This window comes from Thamnophis sirtalis, unplaced genomic scaffold (assembly GCF_051295495.1).
Source record: "Thamnophis sirtalis isolate CommonGarterSnake01/CBP01778 unplaced genomic scaffold, rThaSir2_p1.2 scaffold_3, whole genome shotgun sequence".
Taxonomy (NCBI): Eukaryota; Metazoa; Chordata; class Lepidosauria; order Squamata; family Natricidae; genus Thamnophis; species Thamnophis sirtalis.
In genome coordinates this window covers 165,227,348-165,246,944 of record NW_028261383.1, presented here as the reverse complement: position 1 = coordinate 165,246,944, position 19,597 = coordinate 165,227,348, and the positions used below count along the sequence as shown (strand labels likewise).

At 45.7% G+C, this 19,597-nt stretch overlaps 2 protein-coding genes across 5 annotated transcripts in view; both read right to left on the bottom strand.

Moving 5' to 3' along the window:
* LOC106552508 (caM kinase-like vesicle-associated protein) overlaps positions 1-8,360 on the bottom strand; it is a 40,275-nt gene extending 31,915 nt beyond the window's left edge. The window contains exon 1 of one of the 4 annotated variants that reach the window (XM_087710726.1): positions 8,284-8,360. Coding sequence is in view for 1 of the 4 variants with exons in the window: in XM_087710722.1 (XP_087566848.1) it covers positions 6,017-6,051 (35 nt within the window). In the remaining 3 variants the exon portion in view is untranslated. Of the gene's footprint in view, positions 1-6,016; positions 6,096-6,327; positions 6,491-6,743; positions 6,857-8,283 lie in introns of those variants that run through there. The other 3 variants (XM_087710725.1, XM_087710723.1, XM_087710722.1) reach the window with 3 other exon arrangements.
* Positions 8,361-15,402: 7,042 nt separating this feature from the next.
* The window catches only part of NDUFB11 (NADH:ubiquinone oxidoreductase subunit B11), a 56,070-nt gene continuing 51,875 nt past the window's right edge, over positions 15,403-19,597 (bottom strand). Inside the window, exon 3 of the mRNA XM_014059615.2 lies at positions 15,403-15,580. Coding sequence (XP_013915090.2) covers positions 15,451-15,580 — 130 coding nt within the window. The 3' untranslated portion in view covers positions 15,403-15,450. The remainder of the gene's footprint in view (positions 15,581-19,597) is intronic.

Genomic DNA, 19,597 nt, shown 5'->3' with positions numbered 1-19,597 from the left:
GGCGTCCTCGTGCACGCGTGCAGTGCATGCATGCGTACTAGCGCCTGTGCGATGCTCCAGCTGCTCCTGGAGGATCGCGCAGGCGCTGTATGCGTTCTGCGCATGCGTGGAAGCGCAGAACTCGTCAAAACCGGGTAAGAAACGCGGGTGGGTGGGTGGATCCTTCGGCGTTCTCGGAAGTTACTTACTTCCGGGTTCGCCGACCAACCGGTTCGCGGGGACCGCCGCGAACCGCCTGCAACCCACCCCTGCCGAGCACCCATGAAAAAATAAATAATGATTGCTCCCAAAATTTGGCAGCATAAATTAGGTTGAGCCAAGGCAATACAGTCTATCCTTTCTACCCCTAGGATTCTCGGCTTTCTCCTTACACCCACAACATCATGTTTAGTGAAGCATGAAGGAAGCAATGCAAGGCCGTTTCCTTGAACTACAATGAAGCACCATTCAAGAATTTCAGAGAGCTGATCCCTGACAGGGGCAGCCACTCATCCGTTTGCCTCTACCTCCAAACTGCTTACAGTACTAAATAATATTTATTCTCCTTGCCCTCTTTTTGGAGCAACCGATCTTGCTGACTTACTGTTTTTAAAAACCCACACAGTTTTAAAAAGTGGACCTTGCAAGTCTGGTTGCCTTGACGTTCGGTAGTCTTTGAGGATAAAAACGTCTCAAACTCCTCTCTGGGCTCTCAAAAATCCAGCTAACGGTTTTTTGAAATAAGCACATGCTGCCTCAGGCAAACCGGTAAATGGTTTATCACTCTGGCCCTAAATTAAGATCCATTGTACCCTAAACATATTGAATCTCCCAAGCAGTGCAATTGCTTTAGAATAATAATAATCATCATAATAATAATACTATATTTAAAAAAAAACACACATTGCAAATCAGCCGTCTTGAGACAACAGCCTCATCTTGCCTGAGGCAAGCAAAATTCACACACCCCTCCCAAAAAAATTTCCCTCCTTGCAGAAGAAACATATATTTGGAATAAAAAGAGGGTAATAGTTTTCCTGGATGTGTGAGCTTTAAAACTGGGCACACAGACCGTACACATTAATAACTAAACAGAGTGAGAATGCAGGGATTTTTATGTGGTTCTTCAATATTTTAGCATGTGATCTTCAGCAATGCATGTTTTTGACAAGAGAAACAGGATAATCTTTCCAGTGAACTCATGGCATTACAGCAGCTAACTCCAGCTCGGTGTTTTGGTTTTGAACAGATGCCATGATCCCTCATCAGCATTTCTGCTCATGGGGACTTATGGAAAATAATCCAAGTAACCCTGGAGCACACCAAGTTTTGGAAGGCTGCAGTTGGAAGAAAAATAAGCAAGGATCAAATAAAATAATCTTTGATTCACACTGCAATCCTTTGATTTGGTGCTCGTAACTTTGCCCAATCTAAATACTGGGGGGAAGGGTAGTCATTTCAGATTATTTCCATTTGGGCTAGAAGATCACGAGAAGTTGTATCCTAAACATTCATGACTTTTTAGGCCTAAGACCAATGAAATAAAGTGCTTGAAGTAATATCAGATCCTTCTGTACAAAATCCAAAGGGACAATAAAAGGGATTTACCTCAGACTCTTAAGCAGAGAAGCCCAGCGAACACTGGAATCAGAAAAAAACTGTGCATGGGCATGTTAAGAGTCAAAACTTTCTCAGAACTCTTCCCTTTTTCTGCAGTTTGCTTTCAGCTTCTTTTTTCTGTCACCCGCAATTACAGCTAGTCAACCTTGTGTTTAAAGTCTTTCCTTTGCCATAAAATCACCCAAGGGCATTTTACAAGCCATCATATCTTAGATAGAAAGCAAACAATTGTTTTTGAGAGGACTAAAACTTAAATTTGCGAAGGTTTCCGTTCCTGTATATTACACGTGTCCCTGGTTTTCATTTGTTCCACAGTTGTTGTTGGTTGCAAAGTCGCGTCCGACCCATCGCGACCCCATGGACAACGTTCCTCCAGCCTTCCTGTCTCTACCATCCTCTGGAGTCCATATAAGCTCACACCTCCTGCTTCGGTGACTCCAGCCAGCCATCTATCTTCCCCTTCTTTTTTTGCCCTCAGTCTTTCCCAGCATTAGGCTCTTCTCCAGGGAGTACACAGTTACACTTACAGAACAGAGGCTTCCCCCTTTTTGGGGGGGGGTAATAAAAAAACCTGCTCATCCCACAATTAGAACTAGCAAGCTCTAGTTCAAACTTAACAAGGTATTCTGCTTCACATTTCAAAAATTATTCTCCTTTCAGGAAAAATCATATAAGAATTGCCAAGGTAGTATATATATATAAAGTGCTACTTTCCAAAGTGATTTTTAATGTCTACTGGTGCTACTAACAACCACTATCACCTTGTTTATTATAACTGCTTTTATGTTATTTTCAAATAACCCTTCCGATTTCAGTCCAGCAGAGAAGCGAATCTCATGAAAATCCTGGAAATCCTTCCTGTCTGTTCTTTATTTGTTAATCCTGTTAACCCTGTTAACCCCACTAGCAAGCATTGGTACTCATGGTAAATTATGGGAAAGGCAACGAGTAAAAACCCATGGAAGCTGGCTCGATTGGGTACGGTAGGTGCTGGTGGCTAAACTCATCTGCATTCAAAGGAAAGGTTGTGATAGGAGAAAACCTGTCCCAGAAATAAACTCAACGCAGGAAAGATTCTGTGATCCCCGAGTGATACAGGGTGGCAGGCAGCCGTTTATACAAGTCAATTTTTTTAACCGTCTGCAGCTTTTCTGACTCTATGGATGAGTCCTTGCATCATCCAGTTCCCTGATTCACACATACATTCAAATGTCTCTATATTTATTATTTTACCCCCTATTTGGCCTCAAGAGGTGTGAATATGTTGAAAAGCATTTCCTTGGAGGAGCGAAAAAAAGGATGCTCGGGTGGGGACCAAATGATACCCTGTTTATATATGTGAGAATAGAGAAACAGTCCCACTATTTTAAGAAACAGGGCTATTTAATGAATCCACACACTAAGGCTGACTCTAATAACTCTCCCTCACCACCCCTCCCAATTCTAGCCAGCAATCCAAAAATCCCTCCCTGTAAGGAAGAGTTTCTATTTACTGTACTTTTTTTTTATTCTGACATTTATTTATCTCGCACCAGTATCCAGCAAAGCTATGGGGGATGCATATTTTGGGGCCCAGATACAGCCTCGCGATTGACCTTTCCGCTTAAAAATAAATGCACTCACTACTGAAGTGCGAACGCAGCTCTACCAGGGCAATTGGCAGCCAGCTTTTTGCTTTTTTCCCCAAGATTGTCACAAGGGCAAATTCAAACACAGCATACAAAATGTGCAAGTTGTTGCTGAGCAGGAATTTGCCAGGCGAAACACACCCCAGCTCATCCCAGCAGATCAAAGAGGTTGGCCCTTTGGACAAGGAGAATCCCAGTGGTACTCCGACTAGCTGGGAGATCAAACCAGGATGGGGTGATGGTAGGAAGTGGGAGAACCACCGTGGAAGTATCACAACTACAATTTGTGCTGTTGTCCTACAGTGTATGTCATAAGCTACAGTTGCTTAGCTTTAATTGACTCTTTAAACCATAAACTGGAGCATACACTACATCAAAACCAAATGAACCACCTCACGACTATGTGAGCCTGACCATTTTACCTTCCCATCATCCCTTCTTTTTTTTTTCTGACCACAGGCCTCTGCTTGCTGAGCCTTGAATAAAACATGTCTCTTTGTTGCAGCAGAACAGATGTGGATGCAACTAGGAAAATATTTGACCTGGTGGGGGTAGTGCAATGTCTCCCAAAACACTCTTTCCATCCCCACTGAAGAGGAAACATGATATATAGAAGGTTGTGAAGGGGTGGCAGAAGGGAAAGGAGGTAAAATGAAATATATTTTCACTTAGAATGGCAACGTAGCTCAAGCTGGCAGGAGCGTTAATGGGCTCACAGCTTACTTACTCAACTCCGAGTCTATGTCCATTGCACTCTCTGCAAGAGAGAGAACAAACACAACCCACTGTATGAAGGACCAGGGAGTTGCCCAAGATCAAACAGAGCTGGGAGCTAGGCTGATGGTTTGTTCCTGTCCAAATGAGCAGCATCTCTTTTGACTACCCTTAATTTCAAGGAAGTGATCTGCAGGGGTTGGTCCAATCCTTGCAGACACAGTGAAGGCCACCGGAATTAAATCTCTCCAAAGAAGCACCCCCAGATTGTATGCCCATAAGAAGGAGGTCTTTCCTTGGCTGAGATTAACACTTCCTTAAATGGCTCATGGTGGACCTAAGAACAGGGCTGAATATAAAGCACCTTCTAAGTAATGAAAACACTGCTACATCAGACCATGATCCCATTCCAGCTAGTCCAAGCTCCCTGTCCTCCACTCAGCTGCTCCTGGGAAAGCTATAAGAAGGACAAACAAAAAGTCTCTTCACATTGGTGTTTTCCAGCACCTGGGATTCGGTGGCATGTTGCTTCTGGCGGCAGTTTCCCTAGCCATGAAGAGATCTCCCGCACAGGCTGGGACTATGGCAAGCAAATGCCATGCATTAATAATGATAGCCAATGCTGTTTATTTTCCTGCTCTGAATTGGTTGCCAATTGGATTAAATCTATGGCTCTCATGGGAAATAGTATATGCATTCGTTTGAGGAGGAAACCAGAGAAATCTTATGTATTCCAGAGTATTTCCATTTTACTTCAGCCTCTTTCTGAAGCTGTGTTATTTTAGTCCCTGAATTTATAACTTCTAATTATGCAGCACATATAAACAGGACAGACTTTTTCGCTCAGATACTTGCATAAACGCCCAGAATTTGAACGTCATTGCTGACACATTGTCAACAAGGCATTGTCTTATAATATTTCTATAACTTTCCAGCATACTTCAACACTGGGACTACCAGGAAAGTTTTCCCTTTAATCCCGACTGAGATTTCAGTCCTTGGGGGGGGGGGAATTTTTGAGACAATAGAAGGATAGGGAAAGGAGACCTTTTAGCCTCTGGCATCCTCAAACCTCATATTCTGCCAGCTCCACGTTGTAGATTGTGTGATATACACAAAATGCACAAAATGCTCTTTGAACAAATCAATCGGATGTTATTTAGGCACAACACAAATCAGCTGAGCATCAACTGAGTATCACACACTCTCCATAGTTCTCCAATCAATCAAATCTTTCACCTTGTAAAACACTGTAAAAGAATACAATGGGGAGGAGAAGGTGGAAAAAGCAACTCAAAAGAAAGTCATGGGCTGCAGAGAAAGATGGATAAAGGGAATTCTTGATAAGAGGAATAGACAAGGAGTGTTAAAGAGATCAATTAAGGGTCTCCCAAAAACATATTTTCCACAACCATGAGGATTGGCTATTCTTAGATGCCAAATTCATTGCCCATATCTCCAAAAGGTCCCAACCTTGTGTCTGAAGCCACAATTCACTTTTGCGACAGTGTTTCTGCAGGGACTCCTGCAGAGACAGTCTATTCCAGAGATGGTCATTTGGCAATTGGCAGTGAGAAGAAAGTAAGTGATTTTCTGTGCAGACAGAATCTCAAGGAAGTTGTGCCTATAGCTGTGACGGCACAAAGCACAAAAGCACACACATCAAGGTCCACAGACACCAACTAATAGCAGGGCAATCTAACAGGAGCCTATTACGCACGAATGAGCACATATGAATGCACTGTTGCAGACATCCATGAATAAATGGATGCCTTTCGCATTCATGATCTTATGGGTATGCTTAAACATATGCATATGGTCCACATAACACCAATCCTGTGACTGTGTGCAGACTAGTCAATTTATAGTGTCCCTGCTTTGGTAAATGAGATGGATATCCAGATACAAGCTTCTTCAAAACCCTATAGCCTCTCAGTGCATCTGATGCCCAAACGGAAGTATCACTGCCTGCAAGTGCGTGCAAAGTAAATTTATTTTCTGTGGAATAGTGCTCCCGGCCTCTTTTATTTAATGCTCTCTTATATACACACACACACAGAGGAATATATACTCACAGCTGCTCTTGATCACCCCAGCTTTCCCCAAACATGGTCCTATTCCAGTCCCCTTGTCCTAAAGATGCTTCTAAACTTTCTGACCATCCAGTGTCAAGAAAATAATTACACTCACGCCGTTGTCCATCAAGCAACACACGCCCTCCTCCCTCTTCAAGATGAGCACCCACCCCACTTCTTTCTTCGATTGGATGCTCCGGTACCCCCGCCTTATCCCCCCATCGTCTGCCTGCCCAGCCAATTGTGAATCCCACTCCCCAGCCTCGGCCCAAAGATCCAGCCGCCTCCCCGCTTTGCTTTCCCCGTCCTACCTGGGGTGGAGCTGGGCGTCCCTCCCCCACCTGGGGCTGGCGGGGCTGGCTACGTTACTGCTTGCCGCGGGGCAGAGGATCGGCCGTTCGGGATGGCTCAGCCATGGCACGGAGTTGCCCGCCTCTGCGCTTCCTGGCAGAGTCTGAGCGCTGCCTGCGCTGGCAAAGAGCCCAAGTAGCGGAAGGCAGGAGCGGGAGGGAGCGGCAGCTGGGAGGGGGGACGGAGCGAAGAGAGACCCAGAGCCACGCGGAGGAGAGCTAGGGCTGGGGGGGGGGTTTGGAAGAGGGGCGTGTATGCAGGGCAGATCCTGGCCACGGCGGGCAAGCGTGTCTTTTTCCCCCCGAGGTAAGGGCTGGCCTTCCCACTGCCGGCTGTCTGGAGGGGCGCCCAGAGACGCGCTGCCCCGGAGCCTCACCTGCGCGGCGCGCTTTCGCTCGGCTTCTCCCCGCCCTTGGCTGGTGAGGAGTTGCGTGTGTGGGAAGAGACTCCCCGCCGACCAGCATGGGCTTGCAAGCAGGTGCCACTTTGCTCCTTGCCGGGGGGGGGGGGGAGGGGGCGATCGATGGGCACAAGGGGGTTTCTTCGGCGGGGGATGGTGGTGAGAGGGGGGCTTGAGAAGTTGGAGTGCGGGCAGCCGTGTGTGGATTTCCCCGAGGAAACGGGGCGTGGGTCGACGCGCGCGTAACCCCCGCGCACAAGGCGGCCCTGTTGCCCCGGCGGATCTTGGGGAGGCTCTCTGCCTTGACTTCAGAAGGTGGGCCTGGTGGTCACAACTACGGGCAAGTTCCAAGGGAGCTCCTCTGGGCTCCAGCCTTCTTTCGACGTCTTCTTTCCAGGGGCGATTCCAAGATTTGTGGTCGGTCCAGGGTTTAATCCCCGGACACGAGAAAACAAAAGCAGCTTTTCTACAGATTAGAAGGGCGGCTACAGCGTGGCGTGGGGTGCGCGGGCAAAATGCATGGAGGCATTGGTTTTACAGGATGGCCGGAGCCTTGGATTGCATTCACTTTTCCTGGATGTATGTGCATGTGGAGCGGGACGTGTTTCAAATTACAGGCCTGCTCAACAGAGGGGGGGGGGTTAGCCCTTCAGCAACAACCCAGCTAAAAAGAACAGAAATTCACGGTCTTCCAGCTCCTCTTCACAGGAACCAAAAAAAAAAAAAAAAAGGGGGGGGGGAGTCAGATACAGCCAAGAATAGAATGGCACAATATAAAAATGATTGGATCAAGGATTGTTGATGGGGAATGAGGTACAGAGTGAGAAATAACTGGACTAGGGCCTGGGTTGAAACTTGAGATGCCCAGATGAGGGAAAAAAGGGGGGAAACGGGTTTCTAAAAAAAATTCACTGTCTGGCCTCCCCAGGGTTGACTGCCATCACCTAACTGCGCATAAGCAATCATACGCATCCTAGCCGGATGCATCCAAGCATTTACTCCTTCGTGACATTGTGTAAACAAGAACAGGGCTTTTTTTTCTTTCTTTCCAAAAGCTGAATATTTTGAGATATAATTCTGGGCACACAGGGAGCTGAATATACCTTGCCCGAAGTCTGTTATCGCGGTTGTATCAGGTGCCCCCATCTCACCCTAATGCATAAGTGGGATGAGCTTTGCAACTCATGGTGTTCTTCTGCACATCCAACCACTTTCTTCCGAAGAGAAGGAGCGCGCTCTGGGTAAGGGTGGGGAGGGGCGACACGGATGAGGAGTTCAGAGATATGTAGCTGAGTTGAGTGCTAATGAGAGCAGAGATCCCTGGAGGTGGGGGGGGGGAGGTGGGGGTTTGTTTGGGAGTCAGACACCATTAGCCATAGGCCCCTCAAGGATCAGGTCACTTGCTTTAAAGCTTCCCCCCGCCAAAGCTTAGTTTAGTTTTGCCTTCTATTTCTATGTTTATTTATTTCTAAACAAAATGGGGATAAGTGGCTGAGAAGTACCTGCCTTCACTCACCGCAGACAGGTGGAAATAGATTCACACCTTAAACTTCAAGCAGCTTCCTCTCATCTGTCCATACAAGCTGTACAGCTTTGCAGCCATTAGTGGCTGACGCTCATCTCTGTATTAGGAAAAGCTAGAGCTGATTTCTGAAGCTTAAGCTCCAATTGAAAGGCAGCAAGACAGTCTCTCCCTCTCTTTGTGTGCGCTCGCGCGCTTCAAAAGTGGTTCTTTTTTCCCCCCTGATCAACAGGGCATTCCAGTTAATAAGACCCATCGCTTTGTAAATTCAGTCACATCATGCGGTTGAATTGACTGCAGCCCAAGAGGCAGGAAGAATGGAGAAGTTACACAATTCTCACTCTCACCTGAACAATAAGAACGTTTCTCTGTGCGTTAAGAAAAGGAAGATCTGTTCATTGCCAGCAGAAAGCGAAATTGTTAAATGTTCTTCATCTGATGAATATTTGGTATTGCTTCTTCTGCAATTTGAACATTTTCAGACTTTTTTCCCCGTTTGGATTCTCCACCATATATAAACCCCATGAAATCCACACATTAGCACATATAGATTGACCATGGAAGCACAAGCATATGCACCTTTAATAGCATGTGGTTCAAACCTTTTCTGAGAGATTTCAAACTTTCCAACTCTGCAGTCTTTTGCCAAGTAGCATCCTGGCCCAATTCTGCCTCGGTTCCAAGTTCAGACATGGACCGATTGATGCTACCACCTGATTAATCCTGATTTATGGTGCAAACTGCAGTGGATGAAGTTCATGTTACAAAGCCAAGTAAACCATAGACGTATATGCATTTAGCCAAGAGTAGGTTGAAACATGGCCCCATTTGTAGGATGATACCTACAGGTCTTTGCAACATCAAGTCAAATTCTGTTGGCCGTGTTGAATGGAATATGATGGGAATTGTGATCCAAAACATCTGCAATGCATCTCCTTCTCTGAGATGTAGAGCAGTGTTTTTCAACCTTGGCAACTTGAAGATGTCCGGACTTCAACTCCCAGAATTCCCCAGCCAGCGAATGCTGGCTGGGGAATTCTGGGAGTTGAAGTCCGGACATCTTCAAGTTGCCAAGGTTGAGAAACACTGATGTAGAGGACTGCCAAAGTACTTCAAGCTTCTTCCGTAAGCTATATCTCAAACTCCTTTGGGTTTGGATACCTATAAAACAAGATTATTAGAGTAATTTAACTGGCAATTGCCAGATTTTGGTTGGAACATTAACAAAAATAACACAAAGATGTGATTCAAAGAATGAGGCATTTAAAAAAAGAGGTCAGAATGACTAAGTTTACATCTGGCTACTAGAGCTGTAATTGAAAAAGTTTATTAGAAACCATTTTTCTGGTCAACTTGATTGATGACTAGGAAACTTCTTTTGCAATCATATCCTTCATTGAGGGCCCCCAATAAAGGAGAATATTTGTAGCTCAAGGTTGAAATGAGGAGGCCTTGGTGTTCTTGGAGCTGGGTTGTTTTCTTAAGATGTTTCATTACCCAAACTAGATAACATCACCAGTGCTAGTTTTTATTCTTTATTTTCTGCATTCTCTCCCCCTTTTGACATTGAGGCAGTATACATGATTTCTCAAAGTATGTCATCTCAACTGTGGAACAATGTCATATAAACCCAGCAACCTGTCATTTTAGACTATCAGAATATTGCAAGGACAACATGGATAGGAAGGAGACCTTGAAGAAAGGCAGATGATGATGCAGAGAATGTTTCTTGGAGTCCCAGAGGAGAAATAGCAATAGCAGTTAGACTTATATACCGCTTCCCCTCTAAGCGGTTTACAGAGTCAGCATATTGCCCCCAACAACAATCCGGGTCCTCATTTTACCCACCTCGGAAGGATGGAAGGCTGAGTCAACCTTTGAGCCAGTGAGATTTGAACAGCCGAACTGCAGAACTGCAGTCAGCTGAAGTAGCCTGCAGTGCTGCATTTAACCACTGTGCCACCTCGGCTCTTTAAATCATGGGGCATCCATGTCCCATGAGCCTCTTTTTTGAGTCCTCCAAACTCTTCCCAGCATTCTTGTTCTGAGACCGATTATGCCACTCCTACTCTGGCAGCCATTTTTCTAATGGGCAAGCACCCTTAATCATGGTAGCCGTAGCATCTGCAGAAGATTCTTAACATTTTGTGCCCATTGGCTCAAAATGTTGAGAATCCTGGCACAGTGAATACATTGATTCAATCTCCCATGACTACCGATTAGGATTTAAACCCAAACGTTGGCCTATTGTTGTGAGTGGCTTTAAACTTTCTCATTTTCATTTACATCATCCGCAAGTGTTTTGAGCCTTCTCACTTCTTCGGGAAACCCTCTCGCACACGACCAAGGCATATGTTAACAGGGAACACAATCATTTCTGTGAACCCCAGACCGTGTTAGCTTTTATTATCTCCCTTTCTTCCACCTCCTTCCCCCCCCCCCATCCCCAGATTTAACTCACAACCTCCATATGTCTGTCTGCCACACATCGAAAGGAACGCAGCCACCGTTGGGGCAGGCCTAGCAGTGGAGCCGTCTACAAAGCTTCAACATGTTGGCAAGATGATATCACAGCTCTGCCTTGGCTGTGAATGGAGATTAGCACCATTTGCTGAATGGGAACAGCTGTGCCTGAATTAGGAACTGCTATTCCCAGAGAGAGTGTAGCAAAACCTGGTGAAGAAGCTAAGAAGGTGAGGAGTTAGGATGCTTGGGTACCAGCCACAGCTGAGAGGGGAGAAAAAGAGGATTGAAGCACACACGGCAGGGCAGGAATGGAGAGGAGGAGGAAACCCTTTGTGCTCATTTTAAGGAGTGGGGCAAAAACAATGAGAAGGCGAAGTTCCCAAAGCATTGCCTGCTGCACTCCCACGGCTGTGTGTGTTTGTGAAGCCCGCGCATGTGTGTGTGTGCGCGTGCATTTCACACAAGAATACATGTGAGTCATAGCTGCTTTTTGAGATGCAGTTTCTTTTCCCTCCCTCCCTCCACCAGACCAACAGTTTCTGGTTCTTGCTCTAAACCTGAGTTGCACAACTCAAGGGAGGCCGTTCTTCTAGGCATGGAAAGATCTGCAGAGCAAACCTCTCTCGGGCTGCTATGGAGAAGAAAACACACAAGGAAAGCTGTGAGCGTGCGTACAGGGAAACAAGCTGAGGGCCTGGTTCACACATTCTCACTAAGCTAGGCTTAAGTCAGTCAGATTCCACACTTTATGCAAGAACGGCTCACACCACCTGCTAAGTCAAAAGTAACCCAGTCACTGATTCTGGATTAAAGCAGGACATGTGGGTGCAACCAACAGGTAGTCCTCAACTTGCAACAGTTCACTTAGTGAACTGTCTTCTGCCACATACCTCTTCTGCCACAGACCGTCTTCTGCCACATACCTCCCAGCGTCCGATAAGATCTCACAGGATGGGCCTTCTCCGGGTGCCGTCGACTAGACAATGTCGTCTGGCGGCTGCTCGGGGGAGGGCCTTCTCTGTAGCTGCCCCAGCCCTATGGAACAATCTACCCCCAGAGATCCGGACCCTCCCCACTCTCTCGGCCTTCCGTACGTCTACTAAGACCTGGTTGTTCCGACAGGCCTGGGGCTGTTGACCTCATGAACGAGGTCCAGCCCCACTAAGGTTGAGTGTATGATGTGTCTTTTAATTTGTTCTCTCTCTATTTTAAATTTTTTAGTATTTTTTTTAATTGTTTTATGTAAGCCGCCCGGAGTCCTTCGGGATTGGGCTGCATATAAATTTATTAAATCTTGAATCTTGAATCTAGTGACTGTTCCAAATTACAACGGCATTGAAAAACGTGACTTGGGACCATTTTTTCAGACTTAACCACAGTCGCAATATCCCCTTGATCAATTGATCTGAATTCGGACGCTTGGCAACCAACTCATATTTGCGACGATATCCCAGCATCCTGGGATATGATATGGTACGTAACCTTCTGACAAGCAAAGTTACTGGAAAAGCCAAATTCACTTAACAACTGTGTTACTAACTTAACAACTGAATAAATTCACTTAACGACTATGGCAAGAAAGGTTGTAAAATCGGGCAAAACTCAACTGTCTCGCTTAACAATGAAATTGTTGGGCACAGTCATGGTCGTACATCGAGGACCACCTGTAAAGCTTGATGACTGGCTGCAACTACTGTTCCCAGAATTAAGAGGCAAAATGCTGGTGTTTCTTCTCCTTTCGTTTTGAAAAGGAGCTGGCAGAGGCGGCTAGGTTTACAGAACCAGCTGGCGGAAAATTTATCCAATATGTTTTGTTTCCCCTTATTTCCAACACTCTTTTCTGAAGCAGCCCCCTGTGTCTGAAATTGGCCTCGTCTGTATTCTAAGAGAGAGGTTTAAGCAGAATACACAAGGAATTCAGGAATAGAAGAAAAAAGAAGTGGATGGTAACTTCCCTCAGCTCCAGTTAGCATGGTTAGAAATGATGGGAGCAAACGATGATGATCGTGATCTGTTTAATATATGATAGCCGGCCTTCTGTTATCATCCTGAGTTTTCTCCAACAGCGTGAGCGGGGAGGAATAAAAGTTATGGGGTCACCCTGCCCATCTAAACCATCAAATAATTGTGCTCCTTTTCGACTTCAGCTACTTATAGGTAGACTTATCATCACGACTGAGAATGGAACTTCTTTTACTGAGCTACTGAGTGTTTTAAACGAATTTCACAGTCATTAAGTGAATCTGGATTTTCCCATTGATTTTGATTGCGGGAAGCCAGTTAGGAAGGTCACAAATTACACGCAACGGTTGTGAATGCACCCTAATTACCAATTAGCCCTATAGTTGTAAGTACAAGGATAGGTCATACCATTTTTTTCCCCCAGTGCTGTCACAATTTCAAATTATCCCAAATAAAGGGTTGTAAATTGAGGCATATCTGTATTTCAATTCTGTGAACGATACAAAAGCCTTGCTTTTTTTTTGTTTTTTTTTTGTTTCACCGCTTCAATAAAATAAAAAACAGGGAGTGGGGGGGGGTAGAGAGTGCATACCATAAGGCTCTCTTTCTTCCTTCACATTAAAGCACGGGTGTCAAACTTGCCATGCTGTGTTGCCATCACGTGACGTATCGCAATGCTTTTTCCCCTTCATGGAGCTGTGGTGGGCGTGGCCTGCCTGTGACGCATCTGGTCTGTGGTTTGACACCCCGCCCTTAAAGGAAGGCCCAGCTTGGATGACAAAAGAAGTTATGTAGCCACACATCAACATCGCCATCCTCTTTTAACAATCCCATAATTCTTCGTGTGGGTGGAGTCTGGGCAACTGAATGGAGCTGTGTGTTTCCTGGCCAGATGCCCTTCCTGTCACCAATGCGGAGGTTTTTTTCAGCCGATATATTCCCAGAGAGAGAAATATCTGCCTCCACCTAGGATCAAACTTACAGCCTGATTGTGAGGGGAGAGCTCCACCTCTAGGCCACCGCACCACTCAAGTTATACAGCCACACAAATTGTGGCAAAAATGATATTTTTTCCCCCTACACACACTAACACAAAGGCTGTACTGGTAAAAAAAGGGGCAATAGAATTGCACTTCAAAGGTGTCTTGTATGTCTGCATGTTATTTATGGGAGTTACATCCTACCTTTCAGTCAGGGAATGGAGGAGGCATGTGCAACGTTCTTATTCTTCCTCACAACAACAAAGGTAGGGCAGAGAGTGACTGGCCTAAACTGCCAGTGAGCTTCCATTGGTGAGGATAGACCAGAATCGGAGCATCCCCATATGGTCCATTCCTTTAGCTCCTAAATCACTCTGCCTCTCCTTTGTATTGACTGCTACAGCTCTGAATAAAATTTGGTGTGATACAAAATCTTTTGCCTGCTTCTCACCATACAGAAGCTGTGCGCAGAATGGCCTGACTTTTTTCAGGGTAATCCCTTGAGAAGCCTTGAGTACCAGCATCCAGCTACGTAGGGGCAGCAGGGAGGTAGGTGTGTGTGTGTGTGTGTGTGTGAGTTGTATTTCAAGTATTGTCAGCATCAACAGCATGTCCCAAAATGGACACGGGGCTCCTTATTCAAAGTTAACCTTAAAAATAGAACTGATGGAAGAGCAATGTAAGGTGGGAATGACAGCACCCTTGATTTTTAAAACGTAAATACAACACGAACATTTGTCAAGGGAAATGACTAAAGAAATCTCTTACTCTCCTGTGCCTAAAAAGGAGCTTGTCCTTTTCATTGCACCTCCCCTTCCATAACCAGGCTCTTGTGTTTCCAAAAACATGTGCAGCCGACAAAAAAATCCAACAGAAACAACAGAATGCAAGTGATATAACAGCACGGCTGTTGGATTTCTGCTTAACATGCTCCTTAAAGGCCTAATAGCCCTGCCAGGAGGATTAATCTGATGGCAGTACCAATAACTGTACACAATGCCTTCATCCTTGTGTGGCCAATAAGCGGTATTTATCAAATTCAAACATGAGGGAAAAGGTACAATGCCAGGACCCCGGAGAACTAGATCCAGGCTTGTTGCCAGTAATATGTTCATGCCGAATCGGCTGGTTACGAGGTAAGCACCGTAGGCAGAAATAAATATATATATATAGCTACACTGCAAGGCACCAGGCAGAGCCATCTGCTCAGGGTACAATTATGCCAGGGATGGGATGGTGCAGCCAAATTTGACTAGATTCTCAATAGCTTTAAGAAGCCTGGCAAGAATCCCTCCATTATCCCCCCCCCCAAAAAAAAAAGAAAAATAGAAAATATAGCTAGAATTCTCAGCTCTGGTGTTTACATCCTTTTTCAGGCCTGGAATCTGTTGGAAATATTCCGCACCTGCCAGCCTTATGGATCAATTTCTTTTCTCACCCTGGAAGGCCTCATGTATGCAGTTCCTGCTCCAGCACTGCAGGTAGGATATTGATACCTAGTACTAAAAGTAGCTACACATGGGCAAAAACCCGAACACCTCCTCCTCTCCAGGGAACAGTGTCTGGCCTGCTCCACATAGTAAGAAGACCAAGTAGGTAATTCGCTTTTGCGAGAGAGTGGTGGGGGAGGCAGAGGGAGGCAGAGAGACAGAGAGAGAGACACACACAGAGAGAAATAACAGAAGGCTGGCGGCCAGGATATATATTATATCTTAAAGGTTTATTCTCAACATACAAGTAAACATTAAAGCGATCATTCTTCTTCTTCAGGAGGCAGCACAATCTTGCTAGGGTCGTAGTAATAAGAGGAAAGGATGGGAAGACCTTGTTCAGTTCGCTCCTTAACTCTTCGTTCAGCTTCCCGGCGAGCCCAATGAAGATTCCTACAGGGGAAAACAGAAAGAAGTTCTGAGTGAATTATGAAGAAGTGTCATGGTGTGTCATCATGAAGAAGCGGCTATGTAGATTCAAGCGGGCCTTTGATCCTACTCCAGGGAAAACAGCAACAAGAACTGGTAGGTGTTAATCTGCCTTGGTGAGCAGAGAAACAGGATATAATGTATTGGGTAATACACAGGATAAGCTAGACCGTTTCTGAAATAAAATAGGCAATTTGTTACAGAAATGTTCTTTATTTCATACTGATTCAAATGTGCTTATTACATCATTTGCTCAAGCTGTGTGATTTAACGGGAATCAGTGTTTTTGTTGTTATGGCTAAGACAGGGAGGAATTACAGCATTTGTGTTTCTTTGGAAAAAGGAAAACTAGAGTAGCGGATAGGGACGCAGTGGCTCAGTGTCTAAGACGCTGAGCTCGTCGATCAGAAAGGTAGGCAGTTCGGGGGTTCGAATCCCTAGCACCACGTAACAGAGTGAGCTCCCTTTACTTATCCCAACCTAGCAGTTCGAAATCATGTAAAAAATGCAAGTAGAAAAATAGGGACCATTTTGGGGAGAAGGTAACAGCGTTCCGTGTGCCTTTGGCGCTTAGTCATGCCGGCCACATGACCACGGAGAACGTCTTCAGATAGCGCTGGCTCTTTGGCTTTTAAACGGAGATGAGCACCACCCCCTAGAGTCAGGAACGACTAGCACATATGTGCAAGGGGAACCTTTACCTAGAGTAGTGGGGAAACTGCATTCGAATTTCCCAGAAAGAATGGGATTGGCAAGCCATGTGAAGGAAGCCATTCCTCAAAGTGAAGACCTTTCATGACTCTGAGGACTTGAAATAAAATTGATTCAACTAAAACTGCCTGGGATATAGAATTTAGCATGACTAGACTGAAGCCAAGTGTGCTCATGTCCTCAGATCAAAAAGATATAAAGACTCTTGAAAGGAACAGAAGGACCACGTAGCATTCATCCTGACCCATCCGAGTCCCACCACTTCCCACTTTTTCCGTGCTCTCTCTTACGCAGGCAGACTCTGGCAGTGCTTTTCAGCAGCACACCCAGCTGTTTTGTCCGTAGCATCTTTGACATGCCATCAGCAGACGAAGTTAAGAGTATGAACCCAATCAAAGCCACAGCATTAATTACACTGTGCCAAAATGAAGAGCAAAGCTGCTTGCCTTAATTAGTGCTTCGTCAAGAAGTCATCAACCTGCTGCTTAGCTGGCGGGAATGAAGACACAATCTCCTTTTTTCCCCCCACAGTTCTAGTCTGTTCCAGTTTGTAGGATTTGGGGAAGGGCCACCCACAGAAAGATCAAAAATCACAAGTGGAAGGGAGATCTCATGTTGGATTTTCATTAATTCCATCTGTCCAAACATTTTCCATTCCATATTTGGACCGTTCCAGATCACTTGATCCTTGAGTTTCCTGCTTGAACTTAATCAGTCCAACCAGAGGGAGCGAGTCTGACATGAGATGCCCAAGTGGCTAATTTGAGCCACACGATTTGTATGTATATATTACATAAATCTAAAATCTAAAGAGCCAGCCATCTGCTTTCATGAATTAGAAAGCAGTAACGGGGCCTGGCCTAGTTTACAAACGCCTGCTGCTTCACTCTCTCCTTCAGATGGGAAAGTAGGAAGTTCAGCAACTCCAAACCGAGAGACGGAGAGAGGATGCTTTACATTTTTCTCTTTTGGATATCACACTATTCTAGTACAGCAAAGCAAACACTGAGCCAGGGTCCATCCATTTTCCATCTCAATGCCTTTCATCTCCCCAACCCCAACAATAAAGCTCTTCTTGAGGATACAGATGCACAAATCCTACACATAATTCACAGTTAATTCAGTCTACAAAGAATTAACTGGTTTGTCCAACTGCCACATGGCTCAAAACCTTATCATGGGAGACGTCAGCAGGGGTGGACTGCTGGGGGTTCAGAGGGGTTCGGGAGAACCTCTAGCTAAGATTCTGTGGAGTTTGGAGAACTCCCAAATCCCACTCCTGACACCCTAACCACTGTGCCGAGGTGGCACAGTGGTTAGGGTGCAGTACTGCAGCTGACTGTTATCTGCAGTTCAGCGGTTCTAATCTCACCGGCTCAAGGTTGACTCAGCCTTCCATCCTTCCGAGGTGGGTGAAATGAGGACCCAGACTGTGGGGGCGATATGCTGACTCTGTAAACCGCTTAGAGAGGGCTATAAAAGCCCTATGAAGCGGTATATAAGTCTAACTGCTATTGCTATTGCTATTGTCCCTGCCCCTCCCAATTGTCCCCACATGGCCTGTTTTGGATGCAAGTAAGTGCATGGCGCACACGGAGACTTGGGGAAGGCGAAAAATTGGCCTACTTGAAGTTCGAGAAGGCTGGAAATGGGCCGTTTTCTGGCCTCCAGAGCCTGGGGAGGCAGTTTTTGCCCTCACGGAGACGCAAGAAAAACCTCCGGAGCCTTGGGAGGGCAAAAATGACCCGCCCATGGTGCAGAAGGCTGACTAGGCCATGCCCACCATAGCTATCCCCACCCAGCAACCAGGCAGAGAACCCCTTGCTAAAATTTTTGAAGCCCAGCCTTGAAGAAGTGTCTAATTCCAGCCGTTGCAGGCGGTTCCACCACAAATGCGCGAACGACAAAAGCGCGCCTGACTAAACCGCGGTGACAAAACCGCGACGACAAAACTGCACGACGAATGAGCGACGAATGAGCCCGGAAGCGCGCCGACAACAGCGCGCCGACAGAAGCGCGCTGTAACCTAACCCTAAACCTAACCCTAAAGCTAACCCTAAACCTTACCTTAACTTAAATCGCGCTTCTGTCGGCGTGCTGTTGTCGGCGCGCTGTTGTCGACGCGCTTTTGACATCGCGGTTTTAGCGCTGTGGTTTTGTCGGCACGCTTATGACGTTCGCGCTTTTGTCGGGTCACGGTTGCAGGCTTCCCCCTCTTCTCAGGCAACCAGCAAATAAACAATGGGATTCACATCATAAAGGCAAAGGACCCCTGCCTGCTTCTGCTACCTTTCTACCTTTTCCTCTGGCTCCAACTTTAATGCATCCCCTTTCTGCAGTAAAATCCTCTTCTGCGCCAGAGCTTCATTATCCACCCAGCTTTGCTAAATCACTTTCCTCAGGGGATTCCCCAGCTCGACCTGCTCAGGTTCCCAAGCAAGATGACTGTAAATTCCAAGTGACTGGCAGAAATCTCTTTACTGGTGTATGACATACTTGCTCTACGTTATGTCCGGCATGTTCGGTCCATGTGAAAATAAGTTGAACTTTTTTTTTTTAATGTTTAAAAGTGAAAAAGAAGGATTAGGGATCATGTTCCAATTGAGGGGGTGGCACAAAGAAGAAGAAGGGGGTCAACCTATTTTCCAAAGCACCGGAAAGCAAAACAATGTGTCAGCGTTCCAAGTATCATCTAGAATTAAATCAGAGTCCAAGGCAAAATGATCCTTAAAGTTCCAATTTAATAAATCAGACATCTTAGCACATCTGTGTAAATCCCAATTCTGGAAATTACATTGGAATCCCACCCAGTTAAAAGTTCATGATCTTGTTCCCAAACCCACAATCCATCATATGGTCCAATCTTCTTCTTCCACGCTGGCATCCACACCCAGTTGCTTCAGGTGTAAAAGTGCGGAGACAAAAGATGACCTTGGCTTCTAGTAAAGAATGACAACAATACATTCCACAATCCTACTCCTGTCTATTTCCCGCTCCCATCAACTATACTAATGAAACAGCATAATGAAATAAGAGAAAGTGTGGCAGGCCAAAATTCTAAAAGGAATATAATTGCAGGCCTGACACAATGGATTGTAAACTAATCAAGGACAGAAGCAACCTAGAACGAAGGAGAACATTCCTAACAATGAGAACAATTAACCAGTGGAATGGCTTGCTTGCAGAAGTTGTGGGTGATTCATCACTGGAGTCTTTTAAGAAGAAACTGGACAGCCACTTGTCTGGAATGCTACTGCTTGAGCAGGGAGC